The 19702-nt window shown below is 39.2% G+C and overlaps 2 protein-coding genes across 2 annotated transcripts in view; one reads left to right on the forward strand and one right to left on the reverse strand.

Moving 5' to 3' along the window:
• The first annotated feature begins 643 nt into the window (after window positions 1-643).
• On the forward strand, window positions 644-9872 carry LOC106522030 (voltage-dependent calcium channel subunit alpha-2/delta-4). Its single transcript, XM_014014872.1, has 8 exons — window positions 644-650; window positions 3897-3967; window positions 4052-4127; window positions 4244-4296; window positions 4516-4571; window positions 6595-6615; window positions 6699-6816; window positions 9668-9872. Exons 2-8 carry the CDS (start codon window positions 3933-3935, stop codon window positions 9870-9872), a joined length of 564 nt encoding a protein of 187 aa, XP_013870326.1. The 5' UTR covers window positions 644-650; window positions 3897-3932.
• Window positions 9873-16963: 7091 nt separating this feature from the next.
• afg3l1 (AFG3-like AAA ATPase 1) overlaps window positions 16964-19702 on the reverse strand; it is a gene marked incomplete at its 5' end in the record, with an annotated part of 16706 nt that continues 13967 nt past the window's right edge. Inside the window, 3 exon segments of the mRNA XM_014014953.1 lie at window positions 16964-17605; window positions 18627-18821; window positions 18897-19097. Of these exon segments, the coding sequence (XP_013870407.1) occupies window positions 17378-17605; window positions 18627-18821; window positions 18897-19097 (624 nt within the window).

Here is a 19702-nt window from a genome sequence, read left to right on the forward strand (position 1 = left end):
ACCACGTAAAACTGTGAGAGTTTGTTATCACGAGTGAATAAACAAACAGACAAACGAAACAAACAAACATGTAAACAAAAATAAACACTGAGAAGTGAGTTTGAGACTAGGAGTGAGGTGAGATAAGCTGCTTAGCTGTGGTTGTTTTTAACTAGGGGCTCCTAGTTAAATTAAGATCGAGAAAAACATTTAGTTTACCAAATCTCCTACAAAGATAAAAATCAAATTTACATCTGAGCACCTGTGTATGTTTCACCAAGACAAGTGATCACCTTTACCCTTGTTATTCTGCCGTGTGGGTACCAGGAGGGAAGTCAGCGGTGGAAGGTCATCTCTGGAGTTCGTTCTCCAGACAGCTCTCCATGCAAACTGGACGTCAGGCGGTCTGCCTGGTAAACTCAACTGGTCCCTTGGTCAGAAAAGGATTTTCTCTCTCTCTGGTGACTTGGGAGTCTGGTCCTTCACAGGTGGCTGTAAGATTTTGATTTGATCTTCACTTTGTAGGAAAAACGGACTAAAACGACGGTTGAATTGCCATTGGCTTATTTAACTCCTACAAAAATCAAAACTCAGAGATTGAGTCGACGTGTGACGGACGAGCTATTCGAACTATCAGCGGAGATGTTGAATGACCCCCCCTCCCCATCCTGGTCAGCAAAAGGGAGGGCTGGCAAAGGGGGTCTCTGCTTAGCTGTAGAAGCTGTTTCTGGCTTCAAAGAAAAACTAAAACTTGTCTGACTGAACTGCATGTCTGCACTAACTTTTAAGACCTCTGTTATGGGCGGAGTCAAGGTTTTAGTTAGCCAACTGAAAAATTTACCAAAGTTTTTAACAAATCAAATGTTTGGAGGGAAAAACATTTTCTTCAATACAAAGGATGGGAGTGTTTTAGTCTAATTATCTTGCATTTAATTAAAGGGAGAAGACATATGCTTTACCTCAGTAAAATAAGAATGTCCATTTAGTTAAATTCAAACCTAAAGTTTTCTAAGGTTAACTCTCGTAATAACACAGTTTAAAAGAAACATCTTTTTTCAGGAAAACATTTCATCAAAAAAAAACACACACAGTTAGAACAATGTCCTTGGTGGGCAAACACAGTTGAAAAGAGGACAGAGTAGTTTTTTTCTTTATTTAATCAAGCTTGTGGTTTCCTTTGTTCAAGTCATGCTGAAGAGTCTGGCAAAAGCATTTATGACACCCCCCCTTTGAAGAGGAGCAAACAGGCTTGTCCTTATCGTCAATCCAACTTGTCGGGTTCAGGAATGTGGCCATCCTTTATCTGATAATGAGGCGTCAGGAAGTCTGGTGGGGGTTGGTGTAAGATATGCTAATTCAAAGCATAGAAGGAAACATGACAGATTCTTGAAAAAGAAGTCTGAAATGAGTTGATTTGATCTCTTCCTTTAAACAGTCATTGAAACAAGTTATATCCATCAAAAGTTATTAATTGAAGGAGGAAAATGCTACAATAACATGGTAATTAGGCGACTGTAAAAATAAAGTTGGCAATTTTTTGGCAAACAATGAGTAATTGAGAAACAATTGAACTGTAATTTTACCCGCTAAAATTAATTTATTTACACAGTATTTTTAATATGTTCTTACCAAGTAATTACATGGTAAATTACTGTAATTACCAAGTAATTGCATAGTAAAATTATATTATTTACCATGTAACTCTCAGACTGAAGATGTCTCTTGGAGAAGAGACGAAACGTTTCATTAGAGAAGAACCCGTCCAGAAGACCTATACAATTTTTTTCTTTTTGATTTTTTACCTGGATTACTGAGATGCATCAGGATACTTACCATGTAAATGCTAGGTACTTGCATGGTAATGAGGGGACTGTAAAAGAAATGGTTTTCTTGTACATGTTAGAAGTCACATATATTTGAACTGGATGGCTTTCCATACAGGTAGAGGGTTGTACCTGTGCAGTTCAGTATGGATGACTGGTTCCAGATAGACAGCAACAGTTCATGTGTTGAGTTTGTGTTGTATATGCATTTAATACACATCAAATTTTCATGCAAATTAACATGTAACCAATGCATTAAGAGCATGAAAATAACTTGTTTTTATGTTTAATACACAGATTTTGCCTGTTTTTTTCCCTCTTTATTTCGTCAGATCAATCATTTTAATGTAATCCAGTGTAATATAGGCTGGTTCCAGATCTTGGGTCAGGTCTTGGATCTGATCTAGAGTCTGGGTTTTGAGGATCACATGAGTGGCTGCAGTTCCAGCAGTGGTTGAATTATGACCCATAGTGTTTCTTTCTTTTAGACCATTTTCTGATTTTGAAACAACAGAGACAAACAGCAGGTCAGGGTGGATAAATGGATCAACTAAACAGTGACATAGATATTTTTGATCTTTACCTGTTAGGTATGTTACTTTTAACAGTGGTGAGCAGCGCTAATTCAAAAATTAGCCCCACAATTTCTAACCCACTTATGAAAACATTTAGGTCTGCAACTTCAAAAGTGCTTATGCAATGGAAATATTAGCAGAAGCTAATTTTAAACCGCAGTTTCAATTTGACACTTTCAAGCTGGCTACAATTCATGTATGCTTTATGTACAATGCTTCCCACTGGTAGTGTATGAACCCTTGTACAGCTCATTTTACAACCACCGATTGCTGGGGATCTGATTTCCTGAAACAGAACTTTGGCTCATGGTGTAAAAATTAAAGACTTGTTCAGGCTTGCTAGTTCGGCTGATTCTTTAAAAAGTTGCTGAGGATTGCTAGTTCGGCTGCTTCTTTGTCTTTTTGTTTTGAGGCATCAATAAAGTAATTTTAAAACTGTTTATTGGAAAACTGAAGTGATGCATTCTAGGTGCATTTGTGATGGGAAACAAAAGCTCGGAGAACAGGAAACTAGTATCTTCCCTTCAAAATAAGAGCTTGGATTTTAGTTTTCCATGTTTCCGTTCACCTGAAGCTCATCAGAATGAAGAAGTCTCTTGGAGGAGAGACAAAACGTTTCACTAAAAAAATAAAATGAAATAAAAAAAATAAAAACATCCAGAGGACCTACTTATTTTTTCTTTTTGATTTTTTTTTACCTGGATTACTGAGATGCATCAGGATGTTTTCCATGTAGTTGCAGCTGCTCCAGTTGACCACTAGGTGTCAGTCTTCGTCAGCATAAGTCTATAACCCCGTTGCTTTGATCAATTATGTCAAGTATTGAGCTCCAGCGTTTAAACTTTTATTATTATTTTTTTTAAAAAGGGAGCTCCGATTGTAAAGCAAAATAAATCAATACATACAAAATTTTAGTATGTATTACAAACGTTTACTGTTTTTGCTGGGAAAGGGAGTTCTAAACATTGCCTTCCTGCTACGTAAGCAGACACAAAGCATTGTGGGAAATGTCTTTAAAATGTGGATGCCTGCTGGCTACTGAATATTGTCTTTTGCACTTTGTTTATTATAATTTAACAGAAGCCATGAGTCATTTAGATTGCTGCCAGCAAAAATACTTTGCAAAGCTGACCTACTAAAATGAGAACCGACTGAAGCGTGACCCAAAGCGACAGTCAGGAAGGACATATACCTTCCCAAATATAGTGTTTAGCTGGGAGGGGAGTTTTTGGGTGGATTACATGTGTTGATGTGAGTCTTGACAGTCATACCGTCTGCTGTTCAAGATAATGATAACTGGTAGATAATTAGTTATCAGTGGAACTGCAGTTTAAATTTAAGAAGTGCAAATCTGCTTATGAGTCACAAAAATTAGTAAGACTGCTAAAGTGAAAACAAAATGTTTAGGTCCACATTCAGAGAATTTGCATTTATGCAGACTCACTGGTGCCCACCACTGCTTTTAAACTATCTGTTACATGTTACCATTACTAAACTGCAGGTCTTTTGTTGTTTCCAGGTTAGTCGGTTCTTTGGTGAGGTAGACGGGTCTGTCATGGCTGCACTTATGAAGATGGGAATGTTCAAAAAGTACGAACTGATTCACTGTCAGTACGGTTCTGTCGACAGCTGTAACCAAACTTCATCTGAAGGTTTATTTCTTCTTGTTTTTAGAGTTTCACTGTTTGATTACCAGGCTATGTGTAAAAACAGCCACCATCATGCCAACAGTGCTCGACCCCTGCTCAGTGTGAGTCTCTTTACTCGTCACAGCCTTACATGGAACACAAGTTCTCACTGGAAATCAGTGGAAAGTTAAATGTTTGGCAAATTCTAAAAGTGTGAAAAGTTGCTCTCTTTTTGCAGCCATTTTATGTCATGCTTGCCATGATACGGTGGTTCTTCTCCAATGCTCTTATGTAAGTAGTGTGTGTTATGTTTTATTATTAATAAATAATGTGAGCAGAAGTTCAAAATGACATTTTAAGTGTACTCAATCAGAGAACAAATGAATGTTGTTCATGTATTGAATTAGTCATTGTTTTGTTTGCATCATGTTGTCATTTACAACTCAATGAGTTACCTGCTGTATTCCAGAGGAAATGTGTTTTTTTATTTATCTGTGTGTTTCCCGTCAGGTTTCTGCTGGACTTTAATCTTTGTGGTCTCTGGCACTCTGATTATTTTGTGGATGGTAGGATAATCTTGTCTGTTTGTCTTTAAATTCTGAAACAAATAAAATACACTCAACAGAACAGTTTAACATGTTTCACTTCTCATCCAGGGAACTGGAGTAGTGTAGAGTTTGGAGCTCCAAGCTTTAAACTGTAAGAGATGTTCCTTTTATGAAGCACATTAATCCCACTCCCCTCCCTCCTGAGGGTCATTTGGGTCTTGTTTGTATGAAGGTGTGAATTAGAGGGAATATGATATCAGGCTTTATGATCCAATGTAAGTTTGAGAAATCTGAATCTGAGACCTCCTACTTGTCAGGATTGTGGTGTTTTTGTTATATTCTTGGTTCTTTGTGTGTTGTGTTGATTCAACATGTTTAGTTGCTCTGTCTTTTCTCATTCCTCCTCTGTCAGCTCTGTGTTTTATTTCCTGTCTCTCAACCACCTGTTGGCCCTCCTTTATCAGACCAGCAGCTTCATGTTTCATGCTGTTCCCATATATTCTGTCTTTCTCCATTGCCACCTCAGCAGATCATTGTTTGGTTAATACCAGCAGTCTCTGTCCTACGTTTTCACCACACCTACAGTACGTGTGCTCCCCTGTGGATATGAGTTGTTGCCAACATGTCAACCTTTTATTTTGTATTTTAATTAAATACAGTTTATTTACTCTTTGAGCTCCTTGAGTCCTCCTGTTCCCGTATTCAACCCCATGAGATCCTGACACTCCTCTATTTATGGTCTTTTTGTTCGACTGAAATGTCTTTTCTGTCCAAACTGTGAATGTTTTTCAGATCCAGGGTTTTATGAGGGAACTGAAAGACGATTTGCACATGAATTTAGCTGCATAAACAGAGCATCTCATACACTTTAAAGTTTTCAACTCATTTTAAATTTAAAAAAATCAGTTGGAGGAAAAAAATGCATTCATCTACAAAACAGAAGTCACATTGCTTTATTTTGACACATTTATAAAGATTGGCCATGTCCTAGATCAGTGGTTCCCAAACTTTTTATCTTCTGACCCACAAACTATCCATGGCAAAAACTTGTGACCCCAAATATTACTGGTCTGAGGATACAAACTTTGTTAACAACCCTAAAAACACAGCCTTTTTGACAATCTAAATAGCTTGTACACAAATATAAATACTTATTTTTACTTATTTTGTGTTTTTGTAATAGTTATAGGAAAAATATTACATCAGAAATTATTTTATTACCCTTTAAATTGATTTCTGGAGATTATCCAAGGTGCTTCATGACCCATAATTGGGTCCTAAGCCCAGCTTTGGGCACCAAAGTGCAGTGGTTCCCAAACTTTTCAGCCTTTGACCCACAAAATAACAGTAGCAGAGACCTGTGCCACCAGCTATTTTTGGATGATAAACATTTGCATCAGGTCAACTAAACATGGGCATAGTAACAATATCTTTTATACTACATTTATCCATTTTAAAAACACTAACCTCACTCCTTTGTAACAACCAAGGAAAAAATGTAATTATTTCCTAAAATCTTTTCAGGACCCCAACTTGATGTTTCGGGACCCCACTTTGGGTCCCGACCCCAACTTTGAGAAACACTGTCCTAGATGACTCAGAATCTGGTTACTTTGTTATTCCATGAAGAAGAGAGTAGAGCTGTTTCCACTTGTGCTAATATCTCCAGCTGCTCTAATCAAACATGGATACCTGTTAATGACTCTATTACACCTGGCATTATACTCTGTCTCCAGCTGCAGTCAATCATGATCACTAACAGGAAGTTATTAGGTTTTGGTTTTATCAAGCTAAGAAAATTTAGTTTTGTCAAAGCAGTTCAGACCTAAGGAGCCCCTCCGGTGATACTGGATTAAAATAATGATAATGTTTTTATCTTGTGTCACCAGACGGCTCCATACAGAACAACCAGATGTTTGTGTTTTCAATGTTTTCATATTTTGTCTTATTTCAACTACATCATCTTCATCCTCACCTGTTCACCTTCATCCCCCTGATGTGTCCTCTGTGTGATCACTGTGATCCATCTTCATGCGTTCAGCCAAAGCTGGGTATCACATGTGTGAGTACCACATGTCTGTGTTCACGAAGACCCCCGGTGCCTCGTGTTTCTGTCCAAATGAAGGAATCCTCTGTCTGTTTCAGCTCACAAGCAGAAGAAGGTGGAGGCCCTGCAGCCCTGCGACACGGCATACCCTGGCTTCATGTACGATCCATCCATCAGAGAGGCCAACAGCCTCATCAAGTGTGGGCGCTGCCAGAAGTATGATACACACACACACGCACGCACGCACGCACGCACACACACGTTTGCACAGCTATCTAATTGGGGACATTCCATTGACTTCCATTACATTTCTACAGCCTAACCCTGACCACAAACCCTAAGGCTAACCTCACAGGTGAGGGTCACACCTGACCCTAAAACTAACCTGAACTCAATTCACACTTTGGTCCTAAACCCAACCGCCACACCCAAAATCAGCCTCCGAAGTTGTGGGGCCCAGGAGCACCCGGTCCCCACGATGCTGCATTTTCCTTAAAGGGATCCACCATTAACTGTAACATTAGACTTTATTTGATAAACATATATTTTAACTGTAAAATAAAGACTGTAAAAATACTATAGGCTGTTTAGTTTTGTAAATTTTTTAAAATATATTTTAACACGAATGGAGCCATTTTATTTACACGCAAAGCATTCTGGGTAAATGATGACATCAACTAGGTCATCGGTGCGAAGCTGCTAGTGAGCTATATCCACCCTGAAGKTTAATCTTGGACAATATCTGATGATCGACTCTTTTAAATGAAACCAGAGAGCGTTGACTGAGAGGAGAAGGTAGAAACGACTCAATATGTAACTGAAAATATAGATGGAGGACAACAGAGCTGCTTCATGGAAGAAGAACCTCAGCTTAGCCTGTTAGCCTTCGTGCTAGCCCTCACGCTATATTGCCTTATGTATTAGCTCGGCGCTAGCACGACAAACAAGCTAAACTGAGGTCCTCCATCCATATTTTCAGTTGCAGGCTGAGTCATTTCTACCTTCTCCTCTCTGTCAACGCTCTCTGGTTTCATTTAAAAGAGTCGATCATCAGATATTGTCCAAGATTAACCTTCAGGGTGGATATAGCTCACTAGCAGCCTCGTGCTGATGACCTAGTTGATGTCATCAATTTCCCAGAATGCTTTGCGTGTAAATAAAATGGCCCCATCCATGTAATATATTTTTAAACTTTTAGTTTAAAAATTATAAAAACTAAACATCCTACAGTATTTTTACAGTCTTTATTTTACAGTTAAAATATATGTTTATCAAATAAAGTCTAATGTTACAACTAATTGAGGATCCCTTTAAACATGGGCCCCACAATGTAGGAAAAACAAGGCCACACACACACACACACACAAACTTGTTTTTATATCTTTGTGGGGCCCATACATTGACTTCCATTCATTTTTTGGTAATTTTATATTCTAACCCTGACCACAAACCCTAAGGCTAACCTCACAGGTAACACCTGACCTTAAAACTAACCTAAACTCAATTCATACCTTGGTCCTAAACCCAATCCCCAACCCACCACAGGCATTTAAACCAAACGGGGACTCGACTTTTGTCCCAAAATGCACCAGTTGTCCCCAAAGGTAGGCATTTTGTCTTAAAATTGCCCCCAAATGTCACCAAAAACMCCCCCCCCCCACACACACACACAAACACGCAAACACACCCCGACCAACTAAACAGAAACATACTGTTTTTAGGATCAGTGTTTTAATTCAGACCACCTATCATGAACTAAGCAGCTGACCTTTACAGCGTGAGCACAATGACCTGATGCAACCTGAGACTTTTTTTCATTTGGACTTTTCTCACACTGTAAAGTCAAAAAGACAGCAATATTTCAGTTCCAGGGTTTTACACATCAAATCAACATGATCTAACCCAGTGGTTCCCAACCTTTTTAGACTTGTGTAACCCCTGAGCCTATTTGTCATACCACTAGTACCCCTTCAGTCAAACGTAGTGATTCTCCAAAACTATAATGTACTACAACTGATTATTTAATAAAAAAATTTTGTTTAACCCCCTAGAACGTTTAATTCTCAGGCATTTTTTTCAACTCAAACTAAACATAAAGATAAAAATGATGCCTTGAAAGTGAATAAGTAATTAATTAAATAAACCAGGTAATGGCAGGTGAAGGAACCAGCAGCATCCAAAATACATCAGAAATTCACCCAAATGAGCAAATTCTGTGAGATTCCACATTTTATACTGGATTCCATTTTGTGTTAATTCCATGATTCCGTCTGCAATTTCTGCACTGCGGAAATCATAGGGCCCTACAAATCTCAGTCCTATTTTTATTAATGTTTTTTACACGACGGAATTTTTTCCATGTACCATGTTGGGATTCATTGATCTAGTCTACCAGGAGCACTACAAATTCCACTGAGTTGTTATTAGAAAGCTAAAAGTACCAAAAGGCTATGAAAGTTAAAAGCAGAAATGGGTTAGCGAAAAGGAGAAAATGCTAACAAAAAGATTAAAGTTAGCAGAGGATAGTTAAATGCTAATAGTAAAATGTTAATTAATTAAATAACATGACAAGCTAAAAGTAGCACAATGCTAACTAGAAACAAAGTAATGAACGTGACAGATTCTGTCAAATAATTTGTTTGAAGTTTCTTTAAAAATCACATCACTTCATGGTGTTTGTTCTGATCATACAGTTGTCCTTGGATCTGGTTTTGTTCCAGACGATTTTCAGATGAAACCGACACGGCAACCTAAGTCGTGCTGCCGCGTCGGTTTTTAAAGAGGAGCTTCCTCCTGCAACCCCTTGAAAAAAGTTTTTTTAAAACTCATGATTTTACAAAAAAACGTATAAAATAAGATCTGTTTGGTCTTTTTTCTCTTCAGGTTTTAAAGTAAAATGTGTGAATGATGTAAAATGTTCAGTTCGCAGATAGAGTGTTATGTTGGGTCTGCTGGTTTGATGTTATAACAACAAATTAAAAAAGTTGTGAAATTTCACAATGAGCCACAATCAGCTCCATACTAATATAATAAAACTAAAGACTCTGTGAACTGGTCTGTGTTTCAGGATGTTCGTGGTGCAGCAGGTTCCTGACAGTAACTTGGTTCTGATTGTGATCCAAGCTGACTGCGACTGCTCTCGTCAGTTTGGACCCATCCTGCTGGAGCCCAAAGAGATCAAATATATCCTTCACTCGTGCAGTCCAAGTAGCAGACAGAACATTCAGGACCTGCTGTCCAGTCCACAGAGTTCAGAAGGACAACAAGACTGAGGTCATGTGATCTTAGATCTTTTGCTCCAGTCTAACAACAACCATCAGTACTCTGTCAGGTTTCTCACCCAGTTGTCAGCAGCCTGGTTTCCTTAATGTCTCTGAACATAACGCCACTGTGAAGTGTAACAGGATGAAGTCGCAGAAGGCCCGGCGGCGCCCAGAGTCCTGCCATGCCTACCACCCAAAGGTCAGTGTGGGGTTATCACATGTCCCTGAACGTTTGACATTAAAGCATAGATACAGAACAGAGAGATCAGAAACAAACGGCTGATGCTGGCATGAGAAAAGGAGAAAATCACTGCAGATTTTTAAAAGAAATGAAATAAATTGAACTTGAAAAATGAATCTCCTACCATGCTGCATGCTCAGGGTTTCAATAAAGATTTATTAACAATACATAATACCACCTGGTATGTGCCTGCTACTTACCTGCTCCAGACTGATTTATGAGGAAATTTCTTAAATCCTGACTTTTACTTTTGTTATTTTGTTACTGAATCAAGTTAGAACAGGTTCCACTGAACTGAGTTGGTGAAACCAGTTTGATTCAATAAATTCAACACTTCATTTCTTAGAGCGTGTAAAAGTTCTTTTACTTTCCCGATTATCGTGAGCAGTTTTATGACTGTTTTACTTTTTTTAACAGTGAATTCATTTTCTGTTATGGTATGTTTAATTTTACTTAATTATTTTTTTCAAGTACTTTATTACTTTATACCTCTCCTACTTCATCCTTCCATCACTCATGAAAAAGATGCCAAAAGACTTAAACTTCTCCAGCTGGGACACATCCCACTCACACAAATTCAAATCAAAACATTAAAAGTTTATTTTGACCGCTGTTATTGCAGTAAAATCCATCCACTGGCTCATGAGATATTTTGCTAACAGACATAATAAACTTTTCGTGGCAGTGGATGATGATGACCGAATCATTTCGCAGGGTAAATGTTGGATTTCTGTGCTTTGTTCACCAGGAGAACGCTAAAGAGTGTGGCAAAGCTTCGTCCACCAGCCTGTCCTCCGTGCTGCTCTCTGCCAATCTGCTGCTGCTGCTGGTCCGTCTCTGCTGGGAATAAACCAGGACAAGAAAAAAAATAAGGGGCAGGGATTTAGAAATGTAAAGAAGGCACTTTTTAATTTTTTTTCTTTTGTGTGAGATGTGTTCATACACAAAAGTGTTGTCTCTCCTGCACAAAGAGCTCAGGGTTTCATTTCTGAAAGTAAAGATATTAGTTTCTGATTTCTGCACACAGATAAATAGTTTAGATCAGTTTTGATCTGGGTTTGTTCATAAGGAACACCACATTTGAATAAAGGTGTCTCTGTAAGCATCACCTTGGTGAAGAAGCAAAGTTGTCAGCTGATCGCCACCTGGTGGTGAGTTGGATCTGATGCTGGGCAGACCTGGTAGACCTAAAACGTAGTGAGGGTTTGCTGGGACGAACCCATCAGAAGGATTTTTAATTCTCACCTCAGACAGAGCTTCAACTGCATCCCAGTGGATCCAGTGGTGAACTGGGCCAGTAAGCTAAAGTGATAGTCCTATCGGACCTTGTAACTGGTAGGACTTCAGAGGCAGCTGAGGGGTATTTGTGGACTAAATAAGCTACAGCTCTGGTTGTTGCTGAAATAAAAGCTTGCTTGTTGGAGTTTGTGAGGCCTGGATTACAGACTCACAATCAGCTCCAAAAAGATTCTAGCAAACTGTCAGGCAGCTGAGATGGACGGAGCAGCACTTTACCAACACTGTGTGTTAACGGAGTGGAAGGAACACTTCAAGGACCACCGCAGTTCCACCAGCATGTCTTCCACTGAAGAAGCAGAGTCTGGAGACTTTTGGGTGGGTCTGTTCATAACCAGGGCTGAAATCACTAAAGCTCTGCAGCAGCAGCAGGGCTCCTGAGTGGACAAGATCTGACCTAAGTTCCTCAACGCTCTGGATGTTGTGGGGTTAATTTGATCGACACACCTTTGCAACATCATGTGGACATTAGGGGCAGTGACACTGGTGAAGTGGGCTGGTTTGCCTTTTCAAGAAGAGGGACTGGAGGGTCTGCTCCAATCAGGGTTGCCAGATTGGACTGACAGTTTCCAGCCCAAACACAACATAAAACCCGCCCAACCACAAAAAACCAGCCCAAATCAGATAAATCAGATCTCCGTTGAGACTCACGTTATAAAAACCTAGAACTATAGATAGATAGATAGATAGATAGATAGATAGATAGATAGATAGATAGATAGAACTGTGTTTATCTAATATACATGTGTGTGTATATTATACTAATAAAGAATACACCATTAGCACACATCTGCATTGAATCATTACATTTGTAGCACTGAAAAGATAGTGTTTTATAGAGTGACACTCATCGTTAGAATGAAATAAACAGATCGGGTAAAGGTGTTCGCTGCAATCATATGCATAAAAAAGTAAACTAATAGCCCTTGGATTGTTTTGCAGAAGGAGGGGGTAGGTCCTCAGAATCTCAGAAACCCAGTCTCCTCTCTATTTGGTGCATTTATAGTTGATATTAACCAATACCATTTTGTAGTGACACTTGATATTTTGATACAATTTCCTTATGAATACTTTCTAAAAACCTGCCAAACGTGGTAAAAAGCTGCCCAAATTTTAACAACCAGCCCAAAGCTGTTTTTTTCCAGCCCAACAAGTTCAAAAGCAGCCCAATTGGGCAGAAACCAGCCCAATCTGGCGACACTGGCTCCAATTACATGTGAATCACACTCCTCAACCTCACCGCTAAGATTTATTCAGGGGTGCTGGAGAAGAGTTGATGGTTTAAGCTCAGATTCAAGAGGAACAATGTGTACCAACCATGGAAGTCTGGATCAGGGCTTTTACCCTTGAGGAGCCATGGGAGTTTGCCTAAGCTTTCTGTACATGTGCTTTGTGAACTGGAAGAAGAAATTCAGCTATGTTCTCCCGGGTGTCCTGTAGGATTGGGAGTCTGTTGCTAAAATCCATAAGGCCCCTGTACAAACAGTAAGAGTCTGGTTCACGTTGATGGCAGGAAATCAAACCTCCTCAGGGTGAGAGTCAAACACAAACTGCAGATCATTTGCTGTTCCTAAACAAGACGGTAGCATCAACAGCTTTTTGATAAGGACCTGATTTTACACAGGTTCAGACTGTGTGACCTGCTTACTAAAATCTCTTACAGCTTTAAGAACAGTTGAGAGTGGCCAAGAGTCAAAACCAGAATAACAACTTTATGCAAAAGCCTAGTTTTTGCAGATAAAACGTTTTTCTGAAATACTTTTAAAAAACATTGTTATGAAAACGTTCAGTGTGTCATAAAGACACAATTTGTTCCTTTCTCTTCAGTTGAACTGATGAAAAACATCAATTAAACTAAACACAAATTAAGTTAATTTGAGTGGAGAAACTGGTTGTTGAGTCAAGAACTGATTACTGAGTATCTTAATCTTGAGTCAAGAGTGTGGATTCCTTTACTCACCATGGAAAAAGCATATCTAATTAATTTACAATGATCAAGTACTTAGCATATTTGGTGTTCATAAATGAACTAAATCTGATCTTTTGTACTTACCAAACAGGGATGCAGTGCAGCAGGAATGAATGATATCACAGGTCTGCTAAGCTCTACAACTGTCCCATCCTGCATTCTTCAGTAATGTAGCTACATGTATTTGTACTGTAGCAGTTTGGAACAGGCATTTTGGATGGATATAGTGAACAGGTGATGAATATGTTTTGCAAACAGCCCAGACAGAAAAGAAGCAGAGAAACATATTAAACAATAGGTTCAGAATAACAAAAACTTGTCTGTTTGAAACCAGCAGCACCACAGCTTTTACACACATGGCTGATTTATTTGTTATTGTGTACAGTGCCCTGAGACAACAGTTGTTGTGACTTGGCACTATATAAATAAACTGAATTTAATTGAATTTATATCAGACAGCTGATGCAGGTATGGCAGGAAGTTGTATAATTTAAGCAACACTTTGAAGTCACTTGTATATTTATTAAATATCACTGACATGAAACATTTATTTCTCACTAGCAATCGGTGAGCTGAGAAGTTTGAGTGTTTTCACATTAGATGTTCAGTTCTGAGTTTTTTATATTTTGCATGAAGGTTTGAACAAAACACTTGGTGTTATTTTTATTTTATTTCTTTTTTTGTAATATTTCTTACAAGAAACCTCTTTAGAGTTTGTCACACTTTGTTTGGGTTGTGGCTTTGTCTTACAGTTCAGATTGGATAAAAAATAAAGATAGTAAAATATGACTTCTTTTTTTTTTCATTTTGAGGTGAATTTACCAGTTGACCAATCCTACATTGCTTTGAATACAAACAGTTAGAAGTGTGACCCTCAAACTGAGGTACTGTTACACCCCTAGTACTAAAAAGAAGACCTGTTACCAGTGCACAGTTCAAAAGTCTGACTCTCTGATGGTATAGGCGTACATTGACAAGAGGAAGGAACAGACATTCGTCAAAAGTACCGAGAAATGGGAGAGGGCGTGTTTAGGAGAAAAGGCTTATCGAATGCTGCGAGACAAACAATGCAGAAAAGTACATACATGAGAGTTTGTATCAATAATTACATTTCCATCCATCCATTATCTATACCTGCTTCCTTCTTTCAGGGTCACTGGTGCCCATATCCAGCAGTCACAGTGCAGTGAGGGGCAGGGTACACCCTGGACAGGTTGCAAGTCCATCACAAATAACAATTACATTTTCACATGAAAAAAATAGCTTAAATAAAAAAAGTGATTTTCATTCATGACAGGTTTGATCACATGAGTCTATTTTTTAAATGATACTTTGATTTATTAGTTTAAGAATTTCACAGTTCATCTACCTGGCTCTGGACGGATGGTTTACGATTTAAAAAACAAACAAACTAATAACCACTAAATAAACCCCAGGTAATCTCAGGATTATTTAGTTATCGTGACCATTAGTTAGGAATACAGACCTGATCCTGTGTTGTACTGATCAGGGATCAAAGTATAGCAGTTCCATACAGGTATTAGACCTCCTGACCCCCTGGAAATTCAGCCACATGGACTGCAGTGAGCATGGGAAAATTTACACAAATGAAAAATGTGAAATGTTGGAAGAACGTTTTCTGTAAGCTTGTGTGAAATAAAGCAGAATCAAATGAAAGGGAGCGATTTATTTATTTATTTTTCTGATAACTGTTTCACTTTATCTACTGAGTTCTAAGATCACTTGTCTCCTGTTGGCTGATGAAGCAAACCTGGTCAAACACATCTTGTGTTCATCAGGACCACAACGTCTGCAGACACTACTGTGACCATGCTGTAACACTTTTTTCTTATTTTTGTTCTTCTTTGCTCAATTTTAAGTAAGAGAAGAGAAATTTTTGATCTGTTAGCACTCAGTGTTGGGGATGACTCTGCTAGGAACGCAATAAAAGTAAAGACAGATTGAGTTAAAGATTTTTTTAAGCAGTGCTGTAAAAACATTTCAACATCTGCTGTAACACATAAATATTTATGTGCTTCTCATTCTTCACCCTGCTGAGTTTAAAAGTTGTGTTTCGACGTCTCCTGCAGTGAATTTTACACATTTTCTGATGGAGATTAGAGATAACGAGCAAAGAAAATCAAAAATCAAAATGAAAAAATAAATAGGTCCTCTGGACCTATTTAGCACCTATAGAGCACAGAAATTCAACTCCTGGACTCATCACTCAGCAACATTCAAACCTAGGTTTCCACATATCTTGAAAGTGCAACATACAGAGAAATGAAACTGAAACTCCTGGTTTTAGACCACAATAATTTATTAGTATAGCGCAGGGCCTCCTTTTGAAGTCAATACGGTATCAGTTCATCTTGGGAAAGACATATACAAGTCCTGCATAGTGATCAGAGGGATTTTAAGCCATTCTTCTTGCAGGATAGTGGCCAGGTCACTATGTGATGCTGTTGGAGGAAAACATTTCCTGACTCGCTCCTCCAAAACACCCCAAAGTGGCTCAATAATATTTAGATCTGGTGACTGCAGGCCATGGGAGATGTTCAACTTCACTTTCATGTTCATCAAACCAATCTTTCACCAGTCTTGCAGTACTGATACACGGCACCGCCTTCAGTAAACAATGTTTGAACCATTGGATGCACATGGTCCCCCAGAAATGTTCGGTAGACCTCGGCAGTGACGCGCCCATCTGGCACAAGTATTGGGCCATGATATGGCAGCCCAAACCATCAATGATTCACCCCCATGCTTCACTCTGGGCATGCAACAGTCTAGGTGGTACGCTTCTTTGGGGCTTCTCCACACCGTAACTATCTCGGATGTGGGGAAAACATTAAAGGTGGACTCATCAGAGAACAATACGTTTCACATTGTCCACAGCTCAAGATTTGTGCTCCTTGCACGATTTAAACTGACATTTGGCACGAGTGACCAAAGGTTTGGCTATAGCAGTCCAGCCATGTATATTGACCCTGTGGAGCTCCTGATGGACAGTTCTGGTGGAAACAGGAGAGTTGAGGTGCACATTTAATTCTGCTGTGATTTTATGTTTTTTGGATACAGTCCGGGTTAACACCCACACATCCATTTCAGACAGCTTTCTCTTGCGTCCACAGTTAATCCTGTTGGATGTGGTTGGTCCTTCTTGGTGGTATGCTGACATTACCCTGGATACCGTGGCTCTTGATGCATCACAAAGACTTGCTGTCTTGGTCACAAATGCACCAACAAGACGTGCACCAACAGTTTGTTCTCTTTTGAACTCTGGTATGTCACCCATAATGTTGTGTGCATTGCAATATTTTGAGCAAAACTGTGCTCTTACCCTGCTAATTGAACCTTTTACTGGTGCAATGTGCAATTAATGAAGATTGACCACCAGGCTGGTCCAGTTTAGCCATGAAACCTCCCACACAAAAATGACAGGTGTTTCAGTTTCACTGTCTAACACCTGTATCTAAAAGAGTTAATAAAATACAGAATAAGAGTCCTGCTGTAAAATTAAACTGCAGCAACCAGCAAGCAACGTTCTGGTGATTATTTTGTTGAATTTTATCAGATACTTCACACAAAGGCAGATCTTTAATGACATTTAATAAAGTTCTGGTCTGGAGCTGCGTCACACAATTTACATGATTGTATTTTACAGCATCAAAACATAAAATCAATCAGACGTCTGTTGGGTTGTGTGAAGCAGGTGAACATTTCTCCTGCAGGAACCTGAAGAAAAAGGAAAATATTGAAACTAGAAGAATTTCTGACCTGAAGCTTCTCCTCTGTGTTCTCAGGACAGACATGAGGGAGGATTCCCTCTTTAATAAAATATATAAAAAGAGTCAGTGTTTCCACAGTTTGTGTGCATTATGCACTCAGTTCTGGAATATTCCAGCCAGCTGCTGTAGCTGCTTTAACACTTTTTGTTTGAACAGAAACAAAAAAGTCGAGTGAAGGTTTTCTGAACCAGTTTTTTCTGTCTGAGTGCTCCAGCCTCTACACGACCTGCTGTTTGTCCGGGGTCAGACTCGTTTCCTCAGGCTCCTCTCCTCTCTCCTTATTCCAGTCTCTGAGACCCTCTGGGAGGCTCGTGTCCTCCTCCAAGCTCCCTGTTCCCTCCACAAACTCCTCATATGTAGACTTCTCCTGGAAGGGACGCTGGCCCAGCAGCTCCACCATGTCAGCCTTGTCCAGCACCTCCTTCTCCAGCAGACGTTTCCCCACCTGAGGACGTGAACAGGAATAAGCTTTCACAGATAAACCCAGTTTGAGACGAGAAACCAATCAGTGGCAATAAACTCGTTTATTTTTATTTAAAACAATCTGATGAGTTTGTTAAATTGACCCCATTTAGTGATGCAGAAAGTGTGTTAGAAGAATAAAATGAAAAACACTGAACACCTGACAGCTGTTATGCTTTTAAATAACACAGGTTCCCACACCTTGGTCAACATCAAATTCAATGACCTTTCAAGGACTTTCCAGTACCAATTTCCTCAAATTAAAGAGCCACGCGCAACGGCAATTTACTGCTACCAATAAACAGGATCATGTAAATTCAGTGAAAAACTGAACAACATAGAAATTGTTGAGTCAGAAACAATGACGTCAGTTTACCGTAATCCTGAGCTATCCACTGCAACAAATGTAAGTTTTTAATTTAAATTTTATAATTTATTTTTCTTAAAAGATGATGAAAATCAGTCGTGTGAATAAAAGAGGTTTAATCTCATGTAAATTCAATGAAAATCTGAACAACATAGAAGTTGTTGAGTCAGAAACAATGACGTCAGTTTACCGTAATCCTGAGCTATCCACTGCAACAAATGTGTTTTTTTAATTTAAATTTTATAATTTATTTTTCTTAAAAGATGATGAAAATCAGTCGTGTGAATAAAAGAACTTCAATCCCCAAAAAAACATTCAAGGACTTTCAAGGACAAGTGTAATTTTTGGCTGTTTTCACAAACTTTCCAGGGCCCTGATATCCTTTTTTTCAAATTCACAAACTTTCAAGGATTTCAAGGATCCGTGGGAACCCTGATAACATTTTTTCCAATGAGATAGTATGCGCTGTGAGGTGGGTGTTCACATTCCAGACACTGTTGTGAGGAGAGGTTCCTTATTTCCAGGGGTCCTCTCCTCCTTCAGAGTGTTCCCACTCTGAGGAGAGTGTAATGGGTCTCAGGGGACTAAATGTTTTTACATATAGACTTCTAATATGTATGAAGTGAGAAAGTCTCACCATCTCCACCATGTCCTTCTTGTCCTTGATGAGCTGAAGGGTGCATTCGTACGCTCGGTCCACCAGACTGCGGACCTCCTGATCAATCAGCTCTGCGGTGGCCTCGCTGTATGGCTTCTCCATGACCATCTCCCCCTGACGAGGGAGGTCAAACGAAATCTGGCCCACTTTCTCGCTCATTCCAAACTGCACCACCTGAAACCAGGACCAGTGGGGGGTCACAACACATACAGTGTGTCTGCACAGAATGGACAGAGTCAGAACACTAACCTGAGCGTAGGCGGACTGGGTGACCTTTTTCAGGTCATCCTGAGCTCCGGTGGTGATGCGACTGAAGAAGACCTCCTCGGCCACGCGCCCTCCCAACATCATGCACATTCTGTCGAACAGCTGCTCTCTGGTGTAAAGGTACTGCTCTCTGGGTAAGTACTGAGCGTAACCCAGACCCTTTCCCCGCGGGATGATCGACACCTGCACACAAAACACCAAGTCTCAGAAATAGTGAGCCTCACTTTGAAATGAACCTGGTCAGTTTCATGTTTCACTGCTGTGCCTCATAACTGCTTCAAAATAAAAAGAATGACGTGGAGTGAAAGGAGAAAAAGAGTGCAACAGACCAAGAGGACGTTGTGGATAAAGGAGAACAAGACACGTCACCATCAGTTTTTTTTCTCCTAGTCTTTATTTCAAATAGGTAAAAAATAAAAACTACTACTGGGTATAGATTAAAATTTTGATCGTGATTAATCTCAAGATATTTTTGCGATTAATCGCAATGAATTTTTTTAGAAACAATGGGCCTCATGCAATAACTGTTCGTACGCTCAGATTTGTTCTTAAGTTGTGCGTACGAGTGATTTAGRAGAATTTGTGGCATTCACCAATGTTTTCGTATTCTAAGATTTTTTTCAGATATGAACAAAATTCACGAGTGGTCCAGACCTGTCGTATATTTTACGTGCAGTCAGTCTGCTGTTATCAGACGGATTTTCCTCCCTAATAACTTTATATTTCGTTAGTTAGAAAATATTGAGTTGAAAATAAATCACACTCCACAATTATGTTGACAATAGGTT

The sequence above is a fragment of the Austrofundulus limnaeus genome, unplaced genomic scaffold (assembly GCF_001266775.1).
Source record: "Austrofundulus limnaeus strain Quisiro unplaced genomic scaffold, Austrofundulus_limnaeus-1.0 Scaffold120, whole genome shotgun sequence".
NCBI lineage: Eukaryota > Metazoa > Chordata > Actinopteri > Cyprinodontiformes > Rivulidae > Austrofundulus > Austrofundulus limnaeus.

Excerpts from the sequence above, each read along its gene's own strand:
- LOC106522030 (XM_014014872.1), top strand. The coding sequence starts at position 3,933 with ATGGCTGCACTTATGAAGATGGGAATGTTCAAAAA. Across the intron at positions 4,128-4,243 it reads GTGCTCGACCCCTGCTCAGT|CCATTTTATGTCATGCTTGC; the intron begins GTGAGTCTCTTT and ends CTCTTTTTGCAG. Across the intron at positions 6,616-6,698 it reads CAAAGCTGGGTATCACATGT|CTCACAAGCAGAAGAAGGTG; the intron begins GTGAGTACCACA and ends TGTCTGTTTCAG.